Here is a 23,951-nt window from a genome sequence, read left to right as displayed (position 1 = left end):
CTGCCGAAATCTCCGTTAAAACCTACTCCAGCCCATCTACACCCTCCCAGCCATTGAAGCCCTCTCCAGTCCATCCTCCCCAAATGGCCATATACAGACAAAGACCGTGCAAGTCTGCCCAGTACTGGCCTTAGTTCAATTTTTAATATTATTTTCTGATTCTAGATCTTCTGTGTTTAGCGCACGCTAAATGCCAACACGTTATAATGCGTCCATTGTATCCTATGGACGCGTTGCCATGCATTTAGCATTTAGTGCACCTTAGTAAAAGGACCCCATATGGGGGTGAATGGGGTTTTAGAAACACTGTCCTTGCAGGTAAACATACATACCGGCGGCCCTTTGAGTTTGTGGGTGTGTCAGCAACAGAGAGTGGCATGGGGATAATTTTTTCCCTGTCCCCGCGGGAACTCGTTTTCCCATCCCGGCGAGTTCTTTTAAGTGCATTGAAAATGAACGGATAGCTGAACACAAGCGAGTTAACTGATTGGTGGCTTTTTCCCGCAGGCCTCTCATTGACGATTGGCCGCTAAGACCTAGATTCTCTAATCGGCACTGATGTTTTAGGTGTCGGTGGGCACACAAACTCAGTAAAAAAAAACACCACACTGTTTAAATAATGTTTTTTAACTGAGTTTCAAGGTGTCTACTGGCGCCTAGAAAATCAGCGCGGAATCGTGCCTCCATTTGTGCTTTAAGTCACCTAACACTACTATGGGCGTGGCTAATGCCGGAAGCGCCATTAGGTGGCCTAAAGCCTCTACATAGGTGTATCTACATAGGCGCAATTCACGATAAAGTTAGGTGGCAGAAATATAGGCCTGGAAAACCCTGGCCTACATTTCCGGAGCCTATCTTTCCTGGAGGTGTGGTTTTCTATTCAGCACCAACACATGATTGACATGTGATCAGCAGCCATCTTTTAGGTGGCCGTTGATATTAGCGCCATATAGAGAATCCAGGCCCAAGTTTATAGAATAGTGCCTAAGGCCCAGATTCACTAAAGATAGCGACTCAATCTCTGTTGGCCGATTCTCTGGCCGATTTTCAAATAGCGATTGATTCACTATCAAGTTTGCAATTGAGTGAGTGATTGAGTCGGTGCAGAGTCCTGACAGTAGTGACAGGAGAAGCAGCTTCCTGTCACTGCTGTCAGGGCTTCTGCTTTTTTTTTTTTTTTTTTTTAATTTAATGGGACAGATGTCCTGCGTGACTTAAATGTGCACCATCTGTTCCATTAAAAAAGCTGACAGGAAGTCCCATTTGTTTTGGCCAATCAGGGACTTCCTTAGGCTCCTTCCTAAGGAAGTCCCTGATTGGTTCAGATGCCTCAGGCCCCTCCCAAGGAAGGAGCATGAGGCTTCTGAGCCAATCAGAGCCTTAGTCCTTAGTCTTATGATGCACCGGGGAGGAGCCTAAGGCCCAGTGGCATAGCAGACCGGGCAGAAGAGCAGGAGCAGGAGGTGTATGTGGTTCCTCCTGCTCTCAATAAAAAAGGTATGGACACTGGAGAGTGGAAGGGGCGTTACGGTGGCAGGAGGGAATGGGCATCCCTCCTGCCATTTCTGCCTGGGAGAGGCCAATGGCAGGAAGGAGTGGGCATCCCTCCAAGCCGTTTTTTTTTCGGGGAAGCAGATGGGCCGGTGGGAGTTGTGGCAAGAGGGAATGGGCATCCCTCCTGCCATTTGTGGGTCACCGCATGTCGGGTGGGAGGGGCGCGATTGTCGGAAGTCATTGGGGGAGGGCCGTTGTGAGCGGTGGGGGATATTTTCATTTTTTTTAATGGGGCAGATATTTAGTATGTGTAATACATGCAATATATCTGTGCCATGGAAAAAAAAAGAAAAAACCCCCCAGGCAGACTTGTCGGTAACAAAGTTACCGACAGGTCTACAGCAGTCAGGTTTTAAGACCGTAAAACCCGACGCAAACTAGCCAAGCAAATATTAGTGAATCGATCACGTGGCTATTTTGCATGGGGTTTTACAAATTTGCATGGCCGGATCTAAAATGGGCGATCGAGGGGAAAAACACGTGGTGGGCCATTTTGTGAATCGGGTCAGTTAGCAGCGATCGTCGCTACACCTTATGTCACCTAATTAATGTCACTTATGTGATATAATTGGTGACTAAAACTAATTGGACCCCAATATAACAGTTATGTTAGACCCACCACTGTCATAATATTAGAACTTGTATGCCTGAATCGGATATTTGGGCGTACAAATTTATAGAATCCATAATTTGATGCGCAGTTTACCACATGGTAGCTGCTAAAATACTGCAAAACTTGTCAATATGTTTGTGCACTAGTGCTTTAATGAAAGGGCCCCTATGTTTCCATAAAAGAGTGTACAGACCTTTACTATTTTTTTTCCACACTTGTCCTCTTTTTAGAAATTGCTTAGTCTAGTTCTCCTTAAGAATTTCTGAGGAAATTATGCTTTTAATCCCGAGCATCAACAGTATCCTTTCACAGGATTAAACAATTAGAAGGGGACCTTACATCATTAGATATCACATCTGGCGGCACCAGGATAACAAGGAGCAGATTTTTTTTCCCCCCAATACTTTTTGGAGGCAGACCGGTTTCTTTGCATTAGTCACGCCAGTCAGTCTCTGGTCACGTAGGTGGAAGAGAGAAACATTCCAGCATTCGTCAAAAGAAATTCCGCACAACTTCTGTTCTCTTTGTTGGTCGCAAACATAAGGATACGCCGATATTTATTTAGGCAAAGTGATCTGCTCGGTATCCTCGTTAGTGCCGCTTTATTATCCCTTCTTCATGCAGGAAGTTAAGCTGAATCTGATTTATTGATATTTTCTCCCCTGCTCTGCCCATTTGGAAACTGGTGTCCATTCTGAAGAGTCTGCTTGTACCCTCCATGGAGACAGCAGGAAAAAATTATATATTTTTCCAGTGCCTATCACAGTGAGCACTATAAATTTGATAGCAATGGTCTAATAAAGTTGTCTTGACAGGTATACAGAGCCTTTATACAGGACTTGATTTGATTTATATTTGACTTCTTAAATCAGTTCACATTATTTCAGGAGTGGCCTAGTAGCCAGAGCTACAGCCTCAGCACCCCAAGGTTTTGGGGGTTCAAACCCCATGCTGCTCCTTCTGACCCTGGGCAAGTCACTTAATCCTCCACTGCCCCAGATGCATTATATAGATTGTGAGAGCACCGGGACAGACAGGGGAAATGCTGTATGCAAACCACTTTGAGTGTGGTTGTCAAGCTACAGAAAGGTAGTATACAAGTCCCAATCCCTTTCTCTGATGTCATAATGCCTCATTCAACCAATAAGAGCCAACCTTATCAGTGATGTCACAATAGCTTCATTGTTCTTTACTTGGCTCACTCCTGATACTATATTGCAGGAGAGTGTGTCACAGTGATTAGAGCTACAGCCTCAGTACCCTGAGGTTGTGGGTTCAAACCCCATGCTCCTCCTTCTGACCCTGGGCAAGTCACTTAATCCTCCACTTCCTCAAGTACATTAGATAAGATTGTGAGCCCACCGGTACAAATAGGGAAAAATGCATGAATATGAACCACTTAGACCAGTAGTTCTTCAAATTGTCCTATGGGACCCCCAGATAGTCGGATTTTCAAGATATCCCTAATGAATATGCATGAGGCAGATTCCCATACAATATAGCTGACAGGCATGCAAATCTGCCTCATGCATATTCATTAGGGATATCTTGAAAACCCGACTGGCTGGGGGTCCCCCAGGACAGGATTAAGAACCACTGGCTTAGACAACCTCCATTGATAGGTGGTATACAAATGATAACTATTCCATTCAGATTTAACCTGTCAAATTTCAGAGATGGAATGTGTATAGGACAGAGGAAAATATTGAAAGGTAAACTGGTGCATGGAAGCTTCATAAGTCGGATACCATTAGCACATTAACAAGGGGTGTTCCTGGGTACATGAATAGTTTGGGGAAAAGGCAAGGCGGAATGCACAGGCAGAACAGTATTTTCAAATCTGCATCCTCTCTGCTTACAGGAAAAAAAAAAAGAAGTGTAAAATCCACAGGGTCTTTTGAGTCAGTGTACTCATGCAGATAAATCCTCAAAAGCAAAATGGCCGTGTGTGGTTATCTTTGATAATTGCCTTTACTGACTTGCAGCTACTGAAAAATCTTCAAATGTTAGGCAAAAGAAACTGAAATTAGGTCCCGCCTTATTTTAAGATGTTAAAAGTTAAAGGCTTTGTTTCCAAAAGATCTATCAGACTAATTTTGGAAGTTAGCAAGATAAAAAAAAAAGTCCCTTCCCTCATCAAGCAGCAAAGTTTGTGCACCCGAAATTACAAGGCACAGAAACTTATCTGCTTAGAAATGGAGGAAGGACAGAGGCATTTTATCAGAGCTGTTTCTTAAGCTGGTCAGGAAAGTTTTTCAGCGCCAAGAAGTAAAATTTAACTATCACAACTGTTGGCACAGGATTGACTGACCTAAATCTAGGCACACACATTTTTGCTCATCAAGCCTAGGTGGTGTTAGCCTCTAATCTAAACAGTTAGATGTGGCCAAAAATCCAGTTAAAGAAGTGGGTCAAAATCTGGTTATCCTACCAGCTAAGCAGATTTTTGAAAATCTATCCCTAGGTATTAGATAGCTTTCAATCTGTAAATGTTATACTGCTGAATTAGGACAGAAAATTTGTACCTTATATTCATTCAAATTTAGGAGCCTAAATTTTAATTTGAAAATCCACATTAATTTAGGAGTTTACTGGTTGTTGTTCAAAACAATTTAACTGGCCAGGAACAGCTGCTGACCAGTTAAATTGCTTGACTGGGGCTACGGCCAATTTGTACTGTAGCTTTGTAAAGGACCCATTAAATCCCGACGACAAATCGATATCAAGGAAATGTGTTGGGGGTCATGGTTTGGACTGGTCAAAAATCTACAATCGTATTTGCCATTTCATAAAAGGAATGCACATGTATGACTCGATATTTCATAACATCTGCCACTCACACCACTTTACTCAACAAGATCAGTCTATACAATAACGAGTCCTACAATTCTGTTGGCACTTAACTTGGCCGCCGCTTTATTTTACTTCAAGAAGGATTCAATATAACGATGACATTCCATTATAATCCTTCCTAGGAGGCCCCCCAACTCTCCTTTTCCCATCAAGAGTCCAGAGAAGAGCTACACGTATGATAAAGGGTATGGAAAACCTTTCATACGCAGACAGGCTAGAGAAACTGGGGCTCTTCACCCTGGAGAAGCGGAGACTCAGAGGAGACATGATAGAGACATATAAGATCATGAAGGGCATTGAGAATGTGGAGAGGGACAGATTCTTCAGCCTACGGGGAACTACAAGAACAAGGGGGCACTCGGAGAAACTGAAAGGGGACAGATTTAGAACCAATGCCAGGAAGTACTTCTTCACTCAGAGGGTGGTGTATACCTGGAATGCGCTTCCGGAGGGTGTGATAGGACAGAGTACTTTACAGGGTTTCAAAGAGAATTTGGATAAATTCTTGAAAGAAGAAGTTATTGAAGGATATGGATAGGGAAGATATAGGATGAAGAAGGGTACAGTTAGAAGGATATAGATAAGGTAGGATAAAAAAAAAAAAAAAGATTGAAGGGATAGAGGGGTACAGATAGAGGACAAAGGATTGAAGGGATAGAGGGGTACAGATAGAAGACAAAGGATTGAAGGGATAGAGGGGTACAGATAGAGGACAAAGGATTGAAGGGATAGAGGGGTACAGATAGAAGACAAAGGATTGAAGGGATAGAGGGATACAGATAGAGGACAAAGGATTGAAGGGATAGAGGGGTACAGATAGATGACAAAGGATTGAAGGGATAGAGGGGTACAGATAGAGGACAAAGGATTGAAGGGATAGAGGGATACAGATAGATGACAAAGGATTGAAGGGATAGAGGGGTACAGATAGAGGACAAAGGATTGAAGGGATAGAGGGGTACAGATAGAGAACAAAGGATTGAAGGGATAGAGGGGTACAGATAGAAGACAAAGGATTGAAGGGATAGAGGGATACAGATAGAGGACAAAGGATTGAAGGGATAGAGGGGTACAGATAGATGACAAAGGATTGAAGGGATAGAGGGGTACAGATAGAGGACAAAGGATTGAAGGGATAGAAACTACTACGCAGGTCCTAGACCTGATGGGCCGCTGCACGAGTGGACTGCTGGGCACGATGGACCTCTGGTCTGACTCAGCAGAGGCACTTCTTATGTTCTTAACTAGCTGGTCATAACATAGCTGTTCTGTCCCAACCAAATCCAGTTAATCACGTATGCCATCTGCACGACCCGCAGTGTTGCTTGGCATCACAGCTATCTATGGTTAGGGTTTCCAAACGTCCAGATTCACCTAGACAAGTCCTCTTTTTAAAGGACATGTCCGGGAGTCCGGATGGCTTTTCAAGACCCGGCACTTTGGGTTTTGAAAAGCAGATCGCGTTGGGAGGGGCTGCAACGTGGTGACGTCGCACGCACTTGTGCATGCGCATGATGTCATCGCATTGCCTCCACCCATGCGTGGATGCCCTCCCTCCTGATGAGAACAGGCTGAGGGGAGCAGGGTTAGGGGGGTGTAACGGGGCGGGGATTGGTAGAACTAAGTGGGCCTGGGGCGGGTTTATGGGTCCAGAGTTTACATAAGTAAAATCTGGTAACCCTATCTGTGGCGGTATCACACACATCCATAATTCCTCTTATATCCCATCACAAAATTGTTGGCTGTCTGGAAGGACCCCCCCCCCCCAATTCCTGCACAGCTGTAACCTCCCACTCTCCAAACCCCAACATATCACAAGGGACGTACAAAAGTAATCTCTTTAGTCTTGGGTGGGATAGATAAGCCTGCTGAGAGCATTGATGACTCGAAGGAGAAGTCCCCCTTGTGCTACCACGTCCACTTTGTAGAACTTTGTAAAAGTGTAGAGAATGGACCATGTAACTGCCCTGCAAATTTCAGCAGGCAAAATAGCCATGGATTCCACCCAGAAAGAAGCCACCCCTAGGGATTTCTTAGTATAACCGATGTAAACGGAGTCAATTGATGCTCTGATACATCTTGAAATTGTGGCCTTTAGAGGCTACTCTATCCCGTCGGCTAGCACTAGTCAACACGAAAAGGTGATCTGACAAACAAAAATCATTCATAGATTCCAGATAATGGAGAAGCACTCTCCTAACATATAGAGACATCAACACCTTATCCCAGATCCACGAACTGGAACCTTGAACTGCAGGCAGTTTGATGTCCTGATTCACATGGAATGACCACCTTCAGAAGAAACAAAGGTACCGTGCGCAGAGTCACTCCCAGTCTCCCACATCCATAAATCTGAGGAACAGTTCTCTGCATGACATGTTCTGAGACTTTTCTCGCCGAAGTAATGGCCATCAGGAACACCATATTAATAGTGAGGTCAATAAGGGACGCTTCCTGCAGGGGCTCGTACAGAGTTTTACTTAGTGGCCTCAACACTAAGTTAAGGTTCCACATATGAATAAGACTGTCATACTGGAGGATGCAGATGTTATGCTCCTTTCAGAAAACGTGAAACATACTGATGGGAAGCCAAGGATAAAAACTGCTAAACAATCATAAGAACATAAGAATAGCCTTACTGGGTCAGACCAATGGTCCATCAAGCCCAGTAGCCTTCTCTCACGGTGGCCAATCCAGGTTACTGTACCTGGCCAAAACCCAAGGTGTAACAACATTCCATGCTACCGATAAAGGGCAGTGGCTTCCCATGTCTATCTCAATAACAGACTATGGACTTAATCCTCCAGGAACTTGTCCAAACCTTTCTTAAAACCAGCTATGCTATCCGCTCTTACAACAACCTTTGGCAATGCGTTCCAGAGTTCAGCTATTCTCTGAGTGAAAAAAAATTTCCTCCTATTGGTTTTAAAAGTATTTCCCTGTAACTTCATTGAGGGTCCCCTAGTCTTTGTAATTTTTGACGGCGTGAAAAATTGATCCACTTGTACCCGTTCTACTCCACTCAGGATTTTGTACACTTCAATCATATCTCCCCTCAGCTGTCTCTTTTCCAAGTTGAAGAGCCCTAACCATTGTAGTCTTTCCTCATACGAGAGGAGTTCCATCCTCTTGCCTAAACCTCTCAGATTCCACATACAAACAAAAAACACCCTCTCTTTCCACACAGTTCCCTGCCTAAATCCACCAATCAGTGACTCTGCAACCACCACCAATCCCTAACCACCTTAACTTAGTATCCCACCAATATTAAACAGTATTTCCCACCAGTCACATACCTCTTATCACACACAACCACACTCCCATGAACAGCCTAACCTGCTATTCCTCACCTAGCTTCGCTCAAAATGAAATCTGCAATCTCCAATGTCCTTGGCCATTGGTATCGGTCCACTAATTTACTTCAATGGGCCTCCCTAGATGACAACCCCCCCCCCCCCACCAAGGATCATCCAGGTAGGAACAATCAAATCAAAATGTATTGCTGGACCTGACACGGGCTGTGTTTCAATGAGAACCACCTGCCTTAACAATCTAAACAAGAATAATACGTTACACTTATACTGTATAATATATTATCTGTAACTCATTGTATCAGAAGTCTTTGTTAGGAGTACAATCAGACATTATCCTGTATTGTATATTTATGTTTGTGTTGCAGTAATTGCTGTTGTAACCTTCCTCAAACTCTGCTTCAGAGGATTTGTTGGTATATAAGACCACATATAACATAACTAACTTAACCATACGTCCTGATTTGAACGGGACCGTCCCGTTTTTATGTAGCTTGTCCCATTGTCCCCAAACACAGCTTCGGGATGCTGAAATGTCCTATTTTCAGAAAAAGCGTGCCGAAGCTGTGCCCAAAACATCGACTGCGGAGCCGGGGATTTCTTCCTGCTTCCCCAACGCCGACGCAGCAACAGATCAGGTGCGTGTAGCAACTGCACAAGCCCCACCCCACCCCCGACGTCAATTCTGACGTCGGAGAGGAAGTTCCGGGCCAGCCAATCGCTGCCTGGCTGGCCCAGATTCGTTTTTGGAGTTAGGTGTTCTCAGTCTCCATCTGCTGGTAGGTGTGCATGATCTAGGAGGTGTTTGGACTAGTCTGGAGGGCTTAAAGGACTCTCTCTCTCTCTCTCTATATATATATACACAGAATATATATATATATATATATATATATATATATATATATATATATATGTGTGTGTGTGTGTGTTTGTGTATTGCATGTTAAAATAACTTCAAGAGGGAACAGATTATGTAAGAATGGTGCCCCTCTCTTGTATAGAATAAGCATGATTAAAACACAGTCTCTACCATGATAGCCTGACTTTTCAACAGAACAAGACAATCTCCCCCGATTTTGTACATACAATTTCATGCTTAGCATGGAAATTTGCACACACAGGTGATAGAGCAATGGCAGTTGTGGGTAGTGTAACTTAATTATTAAGTTAGGCACTAATTTGCACTACCTACCAATAAAGGTTATAACTGGAGTTAGTTAGTGCTAATTACATTACATTACATCAGAGATTTCTATTCCGCCATTACCTTGCGGTTCAAGGTGGATTACAAAAGAGTTATAGATGGTGGGTTACAAAAGGAGATCATTGGTCATTTCTAGTAAAGGTAAAGAGAAGCTCCGGTATATGCAGTTATGAACATAACTCACTTTAGAAACATGATGGCAGATAAAGGCCAAATGGCCCATCTAGTATGCCCATCCGCAGCATCCACTATCTCCTCCTCTCCCTATTGACTAAGGGGCTCATAATAATAATTTAAAAAAAGTCTAAAAAGTGACCTAAATGGGCACTTGGACGATCAGAAAGCCTAATCGTCCAAGTACCCATAATCAAAGCTGATTTTAGACATATCTAAAACCAGCTTAGGCCTTTCCCCTGCCTCTAAACGCATAGAGCAAAAAGAGGTGTTTTTAGAGGAGGGGAAAGGGCGGGAGGTGGGCTGACCTAGACCTAGGCGTACAGCAGGTATAATCAAAAGTTTAGGCAGGTTGCCTAGTCGGCACTCATACGTTTTGACTTAGACCAAGTCAAAATAGGTATAAGTGCCAAAAAAGGGCCCGCTGAGCTGATAGCTTCTGGCACGATCAGCTCAGCGGCCCGGCAACCTATCCACCCCCCAGCGCAACCATCGCGGCAGGAGAGATGCCTCATCTCCCCTGCCGCAATAGCGATACCACCAAGTGCTGCCAAAAGCGGCACTTGAGATCATTAATGCGACAGGAGAGATGAGGCATCTCTCCTGCAGCGATCCACCCCTCCCCCCGACACGATCCTGGCAGGAGGGAGCTCAACCCCCCCTTGGGGGGGTGTCACCGGGCAGGAGGGGTTGAGCTCTCTCTTGCCCAATCTTATCGAGGGGGGTGTCATCGGGCAGGAGGGTTTGGGCTCCCTCCTGCCTGGATCGTTGTCACGAGGGGGGGGGAGGTTGTCGCTGGGCAGGAGGGTTTGGGCTCCCTCCTGCCCGGATCGTTGTCGCAGGGAGGGGGCGTCCCTTTGGACTTTTTTTTAATAATGGACATTTTCCCTGCTTCTACTTTCATTGTTTATGGCCTTAGGCTAAAAGGGGACTTAGATGTTTTTTTTTTAATTATTATGCCCCTCCACGGCTCTTAACATTTGCATCTCCTCTTCCTATAGGCTAGGGGTAGGGAACTCTGGTCCTTGAGAGCCGTATTCCAGTCAGGTTTTCAGGATTTCCCCAATGAATATGCATGAGATCTATTTGCATGCACTGCTTTCAATGCATATTCATTGGGGAAATCCTGAAAACCCGACTGGCATACGGCACTCGAGGACCGGAGTTCCCTACCCCTGCTATAGGCTAAGGCTCTTTACAGATGCATTGTGATGTTATAGAACTTTATGGTTATAGAAACACTAAAGATAAAGATAACATTTGGCAGATAAAGGCCAAATGGCCCATCCAGAGCATCCACTATCTCCTCCTCTCCCTATTGGCTAAGGCTCTTTACACGTGCATTGGGATGTCATAGAGCATTATGGTTATAGAAACACAGAACAAACAAAAAGAGGCATTGGAGATGTTAAACCCAACCTGTCGTCACTAATCCTTTATTTGCAGTTTGTACCAAAGTGTTATAACGAGTTTTAAAAAATTGCTAAAACAAATAAATTCCCAAATGACAAAGTCCCAACTAGAATTCAAGTTTCGGCAACTCTGTCGCCTTCGTCAGGGGACAATTATGAACTTAGAATGTAATGCCGATGGTACGTGTGAACACGTCGGCGTCTTTCCTTCCAAAAAGAAGCACCAAAATTAACTTTTGGGGCTGTACTTATTTTAGCAATTTTTTAAGACTCGTTATAACACTTTGACTGAGGAGTTCGTGGGAGGGGAAGGTCTGTGGAGGGAAGACTGGGACAGAGCAAAGGCAAAGGGGAATGCGATTGGGAATGGAGGCAAAGTATGCTCTGATTGGTGCACTGCCAACCACTCAGCACCAATTAGAAGAAGGCATGTTTTTTTGATGGTGCAGGCAGTTCCGCTGAAACATGGCATGGCGTTGAGTCCTTCTTCTGAACTTCCACTGTTTTGTACTTTCTCACCTAATTCTTTTTCAGTGGTATCAGACCATTCTATGGGAAACGTTCAACACATTGGGCTAAGTGGTTCACAGTTTAATACCGATTAACTGATGGCGGAAAATTAACTTATGTTTCTGGAAAATGGAAATAGTTGGGGGGTTTCAATTGTAAAATGTAAAACTCATTAAACCACATACTTGTCTTTGTGAATTTTGTTAATGCGTGACCGAAGGGAAAGTGATGCAAATGCTGATGTTATGCTTTGGCCCATCTGGTAATTTTCGAATGTTCTCGTATAGGTTTGGTTCCAAAATAGAAGAGCAAAGTGGAGGAAAAGAGAACGTTATGGCCAGATCCAGCAAGCGAAAAGTCATTTTGCTGCCACCTATGACATCTCGGTACTGCCACGGGCAGACAGCTACCCACAGGTAAGGTAAAGGGTATTGCAGCAGGAAGGCCCCTATTCTATAAATTGCGCTATAAGTTAGACGCCCAACTTAAGTGACAAAGCCATTTAAAACAAAAAGTGTAGGCGCTTAGAGGCGCCTGCAGACCTGGTGCCTAGATCGCGTTTACATAAGCGCCTAAGGATGCCTAAGGCAAAGTAGGCGTGGCTAGTGCCGGAAACGACCTTAGGTGTTCCTAGGCGCCACCATAGACACGAGTCACGTCAAACCTAGGCACCGGAAAAGTAGGCCTCAAAAACCCTGGCCTACAGTTTCAGGTTTGAGGTGGCCGCAGTTCCACACACGGTGTCGTTGCGTGATTGACGCGCAATCATTGGACGTCTTTTAGGCGGCTTCCGACACTGGTGCTGTTGGTAGAATTCGATCCGACATTTATTTTTTTTTTAATAAATCTTTATTAATTTTCAAGTAGTGCAATACATATGAATCTGAACATATAACAAATCAAGAAAAGCACTTTAAACTTACAAATATTTGAAAGTAATCTTTTCCAACACCCCCTTTACTTAATCAATAATATAAATGCAAGTATCATTCCAATAACCCACTCTTATTTAAAATAGTAATACATTCCCACCCCCCTCCCTTCCACCCTGGACGTGAAGGAAATCAGACAAAAATTAAAGAGAAATGACAACTATATAGAAGCAATAAAAGATGCCAATGGGCCCCACACCAGTTAAGGACAATCAAGCCATTGTGACATCACTGATGAGGTTGGCTCTTATTGGTGGAATGAGGCATTATGACATCACAATCTCAGCTCTGCTTCCCAAAGACAAAGAGGATGTCATGGATACAGTTAAGGGGAACGGTTAATCTGCGGGCTGGGTTGAAGGGCAGAGAAGTAGGGTTAAGGATTGAAAGCTATATCAAAAAGGTAGCTTTTAAACAAGGGAAGGGGCTTGACGGACAAACTCGGGTAATTTGTTCCAGGCATAGGGGGCACCCAAACGAAAGGAACGAAGTCTGTAACTGGCAGTGGAGGAGAAGGGTAAAGCTAAGAGTGACTTATCTGAGGAACGGAGTTCTCTGAGAGATATATAAGAAGAGAAGATATAAGAAGAGAGGAGAGATACTGAGGGGCAGCAGAATGAACACACTTGTAAGTCAGTAATAAGATCTTAAACTGTAGGTGATGGCAGATAAGGAACCAGTGACTTAAGGAGAGGGGTGATACGAAAGCAGCGAGGTTGGTAGAAGATGAGTCGCGCAGCAGAGTTTTGCACTTGGAATTTCTCCCAAGAAGACTATGTTTCTGGCAAATTTGCTTCTGCCATGATGGACTCGTGTTTCTTTGGATTATTTTCTTTTATATCTTTAATGTGACCCATGAATGGACCTACTTTTCTGCATGCCTTTATTTACATCATTGTACCAGAAGTCTTTGTTAGGAGTACAATCAGACATTATCCTGTATTGTATATTTATGTTTGTGTTGCAGTAATTGCTGTTGTAACCTTCCTCAAACTCTGCTTCAGAGGATTTGTTGGTATATAAGACCACATATAACATAACTAACTTGACCATACGTCCCGATTTGAACGGGTCCGTCCCGTTTTTACGTAGCATGTCCCGTTGTCCCCAAGCACAGCTTCGGGATGCTGAAATGTCCTGTTTTCAGAAAAAGCGTGCCGAAGCTGTGCCCAAAACATCGACTGCAGAGCCGGGGATTTCTTCCTGCTTCCCCAACGCCGACGCAGCAACAGATCAGGTGCGTGCAGCAACTGCACAAGCCCCACCCCCGACGTCAATTCTGACGTCGGAGAGGAAGTTCCGGGCCAGCCAATCGCTGCCTGGCTGGCCCAGATTCGTTTTTGGAGTTAGGTGTTCTCAGTCTCCATCTGCTGGTAGGTGTGCATGATCTAGGAGGTGTTTGGACTAGTCTGGAGGGCTTAAATGACTCTCTCTCTATATATATATATATATATACACAGAATATATATATATATATATATATATGTGTGTATTTGTGTTTATTTACTACGTGAAGCGTGCAGTTAGATTGCAACTAGCTAGCATTGAATATAAGAGGGGAGTGGCCTAGTGGTCAGAGCTGCTGCCTCAGCACCCTGAGGTTGTGAGCTCAGTTCCAGCCTGCTCCCTGTGACTCTGGGCAAGCCACTTAACTCTCCATTGCCCCAGGTACCACAGTTAGTTTGCAACGCTTTGTACAAGGGAATAATCTTAAAAGAAATACGTAGATTGCAAATCCTACAAAACACGGCAATAAAAATAATTCCTAAAAGGAAAATATTTGATCATGTGACTCCCCTTCTAAAGGAAAAGTATTGGTTACCTGTAAATCATAGAATTATGTATAAAATAGCATTACTTACACACAACATTTTAACGAATAAAGCTCCTGCATTCTTCTTAGAAAGGCTTCTAATCGCTTTATTTTTCTCAAGTACTTTAACAAGAATGTGAGCCTTTGGGACAGTCAGGGAACTCTAAGTACTTTCTCTTCATCTTAATTAATCTTACTTATTGCATTTCTTCTGTTTCTACTGTAAACCGCTTAGAACCTCACGGTACAGCGGTATATAAGAAATAAAATTATTATTATTATTATTATTATATTCCTACAAAATCCTTAAGATCGGAAGAGAAATCTCTCCTCTTAGTCCCTTCACTAAGACTCATTTATTTAAGGAGAGACACTATCTTTTCTGTCACGGCCCCTCAAATCTGGAATTCACTCCCAATCAATATAAGGAAAGAAAAATTACTTAGTAAGTTTAAAAGTCTCCTGAAAAGCTGGCTTTTTAAGGACGCTTTTATCTGAGTTATGCAAATTTTATATATTCAGGATGCGTGTTAGAGGACTAATAATGCTGTAAAGTGAAAATTGAGCGGGTAACCTTTTCCCCATCCTATTGTTTCATTACCTTACCCTTTTTATTTGTTTACAAATTGTATTTAACCCTTTATTTTTTTTCTTTTTACCTTCTGTGTTTGGTTGGTCTAAAATTGTATTAACCGTCTGGTTTGATTAATGTGTTTTTCTTTTTACCCCAATTTTATCATTATTTGTAAATCGCATTGGATTATGATTTTGCGATCGAATCAAATTTTTAATTAAACTTAAAACTTGAGCCTGCCAGGACAGATAGGGAGAATACTTGAGTACCTGATAACTATTCAGTGTTTTGTAAACCATACTGGGTGAATCTCTTCATGAAAAGACAGTTAATAAAACCAACAGGTCCACGAGCGTACAAAGACTGTACAGTGCAGTTCTCTATTTCAAAATCTTTGACACTGTTGATGATTTGGATAAATAAATGTTGCACAGCACATAGAGTAATTCCTCAAGGGTGGAGTTTGCTTGGTAAACCATAACCCTGTGTGAAAAAAAAAGGTTCCATGAAATAACCTTTTCCAGCCATTGCATATGTTTCTTTTTTTTAACGCTCTTTTTCCCCTCTGGTCAGTCATGCTTTTTCTCAAACACCGATTTTATGTGTGTTCCAAAGCAATTTAAAAGCAATATGTTGTCTACTTAAAAAAATAATAATGGCCGACAACAATGAAAATACGGAAATGTGCGTTAAATAAGTAGCAGCTGAGCTCAAAGACTCTTATACAGTTGCTTCAAGCATATATCAATTAACCTCTTTGGGAATATTTCAGCATCTTGACATTGCATTCTGCCCAGATTTTCTTTAGTTTCAGATATAAATGTGCATAGGCAAGAATAATTTGAGGTTTTTTTCATGAAATTTTTCATTATTTCAGGTGGGTTCTTTTTCCCCAATTAGTTTTACACATTCATGTTAATAGGGACTTTTAGTTTGGGATTGGATTGGATTTATTATTCTTGATTAACCGCTATTGACACAAGTATTAAGTGGTGCGTTATGTAAAAACAAAAAACAAAAAAACATTTACAAAGTACATGCTAAACTTATTTAAGGTGCAGTAACTGAAGAATGAAGGCCCACATCAAATCAGTTTCCATTGATTAAATTAAATATTTGCTAAATTGATCGATCGGTATCAAAACAAAATTGCACCTCTTCCACTCCATTGTCTTAACCTGAATTGGATGCCAGCAAAACCTGAAAGATATCAAACAAGATTGAACCCCCCCCCCAAAAAAAAAACAACAAAAAAACAATTGGGTGTACTCCCCTGAAATTCACAGGGGTTCTGTTCCAGGAACCCCTGCGAATTTCGAAAAACCACAAATGTGGTTTAGGACCAGATCAGAGGCAGGAGAGGGCAGCTGGGGTGCCGGCGGGTGCTTAAAATTGGGTGCAGGATCATTCTTAGTATTTTCTGACTGCCTCTTCCGGGAACTAAAGTCAGGCTACACCAATCAGGAGCTGCTTTGATACCGTTATCTGGTGTGTCAAAGCAGCTCCTGATTGGTGTAGCCTGACTTTAGTACCAGGAAGAGGCGGTTGGAAAATACTGTGAAAGACTGAGTCTGTGATTCGCGAACCACGAATTAGCGGGGATATATTGTATTTCATCAGCGATGCCTGAGAATAATCTTTGGTATGGCTTACCGAGATCTCATCACAAATGATGAGATACTGGGTAAGAGCAACTCCAAAGATTACGGAATCTTGTTACTGATGCAGAGACCGGTTGACGGGACACATTTTACATATGCGAGCCATTGTCATGTCAACTTTGTACTAAAATGAAGACCAAATGTTGGATGGAGAAGAAGAGGAAGACTGAAGCTGACCTAGAGAAGTGCGCTCAAGAGGGACCTTTGCAATGGAGGCACTACCTGAGAGGACATGGAAGCCATTGTGCCCTGTTGAGACAGATGGAGAAGACTTGTTGTCTGATGTGCAGAGATGCACAAAAGTAGGGTTACCAGATTTTCCATTTGGAAAACCCAGACCCATTTAGGCCCGCCCAAGTCCTCCCAGTTCCACCCATCCCCGCCCCATCATGCTCAGTCCCGCCCCAACCCCGCCTCCTGCTGCTTGCTCTGGTCGGGTACGAGGGCATCCGTAGATGCGACATGATGACATCACATGTGTGCACGTGATGTCATTGCGTGGGATCTGCGCATGCGCGGATGCCTTCCTGCCTAACGGTGATTTTGAAAGAGGCTGTTCAAAATCCGGACAAAGTGCCATGTTTTGAAAAGCCATCCGGAGAAATCCAGTCGTCTGATAACCCTACGACGAATGAGGTGATTAAATTTGCGGATGATACGAAGTTATTCAGAGTAGTGAAGACACAGGGGGATTACGAAGATCTGCAATGTGACATAATCAAGCTTGAGAAATGGGCATCGACATGGCAAATGAGATTCAACGTGGATAAGTGTAAAGTGATGCATGTCGGTAACAAAAATCTCATGCACGAATACAGGATGTCCGGGGCGGTACTTGAAGAGACTTCCCAGGAAAGAGACTTGGGAATTCTGATCGACAAGTCGATGAAGCCGTCCGCGCAATGTATGGCAGTGGCGAAAAGGGCGAACAGAATACTAGGATTGATTAAGAAGGGGATCATGAACAGATCGTAAAAGGTTATCATGCCGCTGTACCGAGCCATGGTGCGTCCTCACCTGGAGTACTGCATCCAGCACTGGTCGCCATACATGAAGAAAGACACGGTGCTACTTGAAAAGATCCAGAGAAGAGCGACTAAAATGGTTAAGGGGCTGGAGGATTTGCCGTTCAGTGAGAGATTGGAGAAACTGGGCTTCTTCTCCCTTGAAAAGAGGAGACTGAGAGAGGACATGATCAAAACATTCAAAATACTGAAGGGAATAGACTTAGCAGATAAAGACAGATTGTTCACCCTCTCCAAGGTAGGGAGAACGAGAGGGCACTCTCTAAAGTTAAAAGGGGATAAATTCCATACAAATGTAAGGAAGTTCTTCTTCATCCAGAGAATGGTAGAAATCTGGAACACTCTTCCAGAGGCTGTTATAGGGGAAAACACCCTCCAGGGATTCAAGACAAAGTTGGACAAGTTCCTGCTGAACCGGAACATGCTCAGGTACGGCTGGTCTCAGTTAGGGCACTGGTCTTTGATCTAAGGGCCGCCGTGGGAGCAGACTGCTGGGCACGATGGACCACTGGTCTGACCCAGCAGTGGCAATTCTTATGTTCTTATGAACTAAGAAGATGTTTGGTGTGTACTAAATTATTAAGGTGAACAAATGAACCAAAGCGTACTGAGCGCACATATCTAGTTTCAGAAGAATATTACTTCTGTGTTATATAGGGAAGCTATTCAATAGAATATTCCGGGTAATTTCAAAAATGAACCAAATAAATCATAGGTTTCACATTCCACCCATGCTCCTTACTCATTATTTAAATATTATCTGACCAATAAGGTAACTAGTACAATTTTTCCATCCATGACTGGGTGGAGCTGGAAGCGTGCAGTTAGATTGCAGCTAGCTAGAATTGAATATAAGAGGGGAGTGGCCTAGTGGTCAGAGCTGCTGCCTCAGCACCCTGAGGTTGTGAGCTCAGTTCCAGCCTGCTCCCTGTGACTCTGGGCAAGTCACTTAACCCTCCGTTGCCCCAGGTTAGGGTTGCCAGATTTTCCAATTGGAAAATCTGGACCCCCCCTAGACCCGCCCTCCAGGTCCGCCCAGTCCCGCCTTAGCCCCGCTCCCGCTGCCTGCTCTTCTCTGCAAATCGTGTCGGGCAGAGAGGAAGTCCGCACATGCGCGAATGCATGATATCCACGTATACGCGGGCTTCCTCCATGCCCGACACGATTTGAGGAGGCTTTTTAAAACCCAGACAAAGTGCTGGGTTTTGAAAAGCCGTCCGGAACCCCGGACATGTCCTCAAAAGGTACCAAAGTTAGTTTGTGAGCCTGACAGGACAGATAGAGAGAATACTTGATTACCTGAAAACTATTCAGTGTTTTGTAAACCGTATTGGGTGAATCTCTTCATGAACAGACAGTCAATAAAGCTAACTAAATCACCCTCACTTTGCAAAGCTGTGGTAGTGGTCGCTGCACGGCAAATGCTCCGACGCCCATTAAATCCCTGTGGGCGTCGGAGCGATTGCCGCAGCATCAGCCGCTACCACGGCTTTGTAAAAGGGTCCCTAAATAAAATTAACTGCCTAAGAGCCATAGTTGCAAAACCACTGTAAAATATGGCATTATAGCGCAGCAAAATATACTTCGCAAATCACTAAAGTGTTGTATCTCAGTACTGCAGGTTAGTGACTTGCGTGTAAATTTCATTTTGTGTTGCTGCGGCTGAGGATATCAGGTGTTCTTTGCCGTAGCGAAAACAGAGATAGCAGGTCGAAAGTCAGACCCAATATCCTTTTAAAGGGATAGTGACACAGGCAGGAACACCCCCTCCCCCCAACTCAACAGGACTCCCACTGATAAGATCCACCACCAGTCTTGACAAGATTATACCCATTCTAACAACCCCCTCTGCAAGAACCTCCATCCTAATAACAATGGGGGGTGGGGGGGTTAGATTAAAGTTTAGGATAGGTTGAAATATTATTATTTGATAAGTGATTGTTTGATAAGTGATTGTTAGTTAAACATTGTTATTCATAGTAATGTGGATTGTATTGTAACCTTGCTGCGGCCTAAATAAAACTTCCTTAGCGGAATTTAATACTTTGGACTCAGACTCCTATTTTTGAGAGTGGGCAGGCTGGGAAGGAGAACAGAGGAGGGGGGTGGGGAGGGGAGGTGAAGAAATTGGGAGACCCGAGTGAGGCCTCCCCAACTTTGTGCTAACAGCTCACACTCTCAAACAAGCGTATTATGCCGCAGCTTTCAGGGAGAGATGAAGCAAATGAATCATGTTTGCATAGCTTCCAGGTTCTGCCGAAGACCTCGATATTCTGGGTCTAATTTAACCAATGGTAGTCAGTGTCCAGGCGGTGTTTACAAAACGCAAACTATTATCACCTGAATATTGGCCCCACCGCATGTCCCATAGAATTAAAAAATACCCCCGTCCCCCCCAAAAAATAAAAAAAAATCTGCAGTATGCGCAGACTCCTTTCCAGTTTGCTTTCTTTCGTGTTTTTAATTTTTCTTAATATTATCTGGCTTTGATTCTTTTCCTGATGATTGTCTGTGCGACCTTGGGCAAGTCATTTCATCCTCCATTGTCTCAGTGGCGTAGCAAGGGTGAGTGGCACCGAGGCAGTGGCACCTCCCCCTGCCTTCCTTGCTTGTGGTTTTTTGGGGTTTTTTTTTCAGAAAATGTGCGTCCCGATTGGCTCTCAGTCCTCAGTAGGATGCCTGTCGCCGCCTAAAATCAGGAAGCATGGTTAGAGAATCAGGCCCTAAAAGTCCATATAAATGACATATTGTACAATTGCTTTGGGGGGGGGGGGAGTACATGTGGGAGGAGTATGTACAAGACAGAGACATATCCTACATTTCTGGGAACAACTGACAGAATACTGAAAACTATGTGTGATGCTTGCTATACTCTCTTCCAGTTGAACAAAATTATTTACAATTTTGAAAATGATTTAAAGCACACTTTTCAGATGGTGTTACCTCACTTTTATGCAGCTGGCAGCACAGTGCTATACCCCCCCCCCCCCCATTGTGACACAGAGCACTAAATGCTCCGACGCTCATAGAATTCCTATGAGCATCGGAACAGCGTCGGAGCATTTAGGGTTCAGGGCCGCAGGAGAAACCTCTAACACTGCTTAGTAAAAGGGGATAGGAAAGGCGGGAGAGGGGAGATTTAATAGAGACATTTAAATACCTAAGTGGCATTAATGCCCATGCATTGAGTCTATTTCATTTGAAAGAAAGCTCTGGAATGAGAGGGCATAGGATGAAGTTAAGTGGTGATAGGCTCAGGAGTAATCTAAGGAAATACTTTTTTTTACAGAAAGGGTGGTAGATGTGGTGGTAGTGGAGACAGAGACACAGATATTTGTGGTGGAGACAGAGACACAGATATTTGAGTCCAGAGAGCAGAGGGGCTCTTCTAAGAAGTACTGTAGTGAATTTCACATTAAAAGTTCTAAGTACAGATGTCCATTGAATTTGCTTCTGTTGGTGAGCTCTCCAAAACCTACTGTACCTACATTAAGATGACACCTACAGGCATAAGGGCTATTGTTGTGGTGTACAGGTGGGTACAGAGTTTTGGATGGGTTTGAGAGGATTCACCATACGTTAGAACAGGGGTCTCAAAGTCCCTCCTTGAGGGCCGCAATCCAGTTGGGTTTTCAGGATTTCCCCAAAGAATATGCATGAGATCTATGTGCATGCACTGCTTTCAATGCATATTCATTGGGGAAATCCTGAAAACCTGACTGGATTGCGGCCCTCAAGGAGGGACTTTGAGATCCATGTGCTAGAAGCAAGTTAAAGTGACATCTGTCCCTGGGACTTTTAATATGACATTCTCTGCAGTAATCCTTCTACTGTGCTGAGGAATGCTCAGCTGTCTGTGAACAGTTTGCTAAGAATGCTAGCTGCTTGAATGTCCGAAAAGCTGGCTTTTGTATGTTTTTCATGTGGATGCCTTTATATTTGAGAATGGCCAAAAAAGATAGGCGTACTAAGGACCAAAACGTCTACATAGGTCATTCCAAAAAACAAAACAAAAAAAAAGATAGATGTCTTACTATTTTGAGAATGGACATTTTCTTTCCCAAAATGTCCAAACTCAGACTTAAAGCTCGCTTAAACAATGGCAATGTGGTTTAAGTAAATGTTTTATCCAGTCCAAAAGCACTATCCATAAAGAAAATACACATATATATATATATAAAAAAATAACAAAAGTGCAAAAACAAAAAGTGACAGCCAATGATGAAGCACCACAATTTGCTTCCCGCTATAGAAAATATTACATGCGGTGGAGTGGTGGGGCTGAGGTGAACTTTTTGAACTTATCATAAGTTATTAAAATCTTATATTGATCCAGACACACTTTTTGAACAAACTCAGACTTAGACATGCTATCGAAAATGCCCCTCCACGCTTTCATAATCTCTCAATCTAGGTGTCCTTTTGTAAAATTACCCTCCGTACCTGTGCAAATATTTGCAAAACTGTATGTTCAATAGCAGCCAATGACAGTATAATGGATTTCCTACCCCAAAGTCATGTAAAGGGGTCTGAAAGAAAGCTAAACTGGTTTCACAAATTAGGCAGAAAACTGAAACGTTTGGAATAACTATAATAAGAATGCTTTTGATATGAAATCAAAGTTTTATACAATCCAGAATAATTTCTGTTGACATCAATCAAATGGTTGATTTGAAAATGCTAAAGCACTAGGGGCTCCTTTTACGAAGGTGCGTTAGGGCCTTAACGCGCGGAATAGCGCACGCTAGCCGCTACCGCCTCCTTTTGAGCAGGCGGTAGATTTTCAGCTAGCATGCGCTATAGCCTGCGCTAATCCAGTGCGTGTGATAAAAACACTAGCGCATCTTCGTAAAAGGAGCCCCCAAGTGTTTTAGAGTCTGAAATATCAAAGAACATCTTAGACAATAGTTCTACCTACATCCATATAGAGTAGACTTTTTGAAACTAGAAGACATGAAGACGAAAAATCATTCTTAGGTTAGAGCAGAAGAGGATGGAAGGGTCAGAATCAAGACTGCTTGATTTACTGAAAATTTATAAATGTTTTTTTTTTTGTTGTTGTTTTATGTTTTTCAGATCCAGAACAATCTGTGGGCAGGAAATGCCACCGGGGGATCCGTGGTTACTTCCTGCATGCTACCACGCGATACTTCCTCCTGTATGACGCCTTATTCCCATTCCTCTCGGACTGATTCCGGCTACACGGGCTTTTCAAACCACCAGAACCAATTTGGCCACGTCCCCCTCAACAATTTTTTCACTGACTCTTTGCTTTCGGGATCTACCAATGGACACTCGTATGAAGCCAAACCAGAATTTGAAAGAAGATCCTCCAGTATTGCTGTGCTACGCATGAAAGCCAAGGAGCACACCGCTAACATTTCTTGGGCCATGTAATAAATATTATGTATTTAATAACAACATTTGCAGCCATCTCTAATATTTAAAGGACATGTTGCTCTGCAGTATGTAAAAACTTTGACATGGTGTATGGTGAAACCCGCCTAAACGCGTATCGTTGTGAAAACAGCATTGTAAAAAAAAGGCCTTGCGCAAGGAACATATGTAGCATGCACTAAACTTAACAAATCCTATTTTTTATATAAAAATTGGTTTTTATTATAACAATTTGCTGAAATACTCTTTTAAACCCTTCTGAAAGAAACTGCTGTGAAGTTAATTCATGCAGGAGGTATTGGTTGATGTTGGAAATGCATACAATGTAGTAATTGTGAAGATGGATACCTTTTTAGTAAATAAATCCTAAAAAATTATCTGGACCATTCTACTACCTATGAAGTTCAATTTTGTATAGGTTGTTTAGGTAGGAAAAGGAATGCATAAGCCTTGATATGCACAGTTTGCAGAGTATTTTACAAAAGACTTGCTAAATGCAGAGCTTTTTGTAAAATACTTATCTATATGGCTTCGTGAAAAGCATGGGCAATTTTGCAGTACAGTGGAAACAGAAATTTTATATATAAAAATTTTATATATAAAAAGATACACTTGCAAAATAAAGTGGCATCATTTGGGTCTTTAAAGAGGTAAATTCTCAAGAAGGTGTAAATGTACATATTTAGGTTATGCAAATATACACATAAAATTTGTGTATTTTATAATCAACGCATATACCTGTAGACTCCACCAGACTTCTATCCAGACTCTTCCCCTGTGCACACCAATTGGTAATGTACACACCATCATGTCATTGAACATATTTTTACACTGATTGACCAATATTTTATAAAAGCCAATTTAGGCATGCAAGTGGTCAAATGATTATGATAGATGCCATCAACTCGTAATTGAGTC

General features: G+C 42.9%; 1 protein-coding gene across 1 annotated transcript in view; it reads left to right on the top strand.

Annotated features, from left to right (window-relative positions):
• Nucleotides 1-23,398, top strand: part of ALX1 (ALX homeobox 1) — a 38,852-nt gene extending 15,454 nt beyond the window's left edge. The window contains exons 3-4 of the mRNA XM_033953469.1: nt 11,919-12,047; nt 22,713-23,398. Coding sequence (XP_033809360.1) covers nt 11,919-12,047; nt 22,713-23,033 — 450 coding nt within the window. The 3' untranslated portion in view covers nt 23,034-23,398. The remainder of the gene's footprint in view (nt 1-11,918; nt 12,048-22,712) is intronic.
• The last annotated feature ends 553 nt before the right edge of the window (nt 23,399-23,951 follow it).

This window comes from Geotrypetes seraphini, chromosome 7, assembly GCF_902459505.1.
Source record: "Geotrypetes seraphini chromosome 7, aGeoSer1.1, whole genome shotgun sequence".
Taxonomy (NCBI): Eukaryota; Metazoa; Chordata; class Amphibia; order Gymnophiona; family Dermophiidae; genus Geotrypetes; species Geotrypetes seraphini.
Note: the sequence above shows the minus strand (reverse complement) of the source record. Positions and strands in the feature narration are given on the sequence as shown.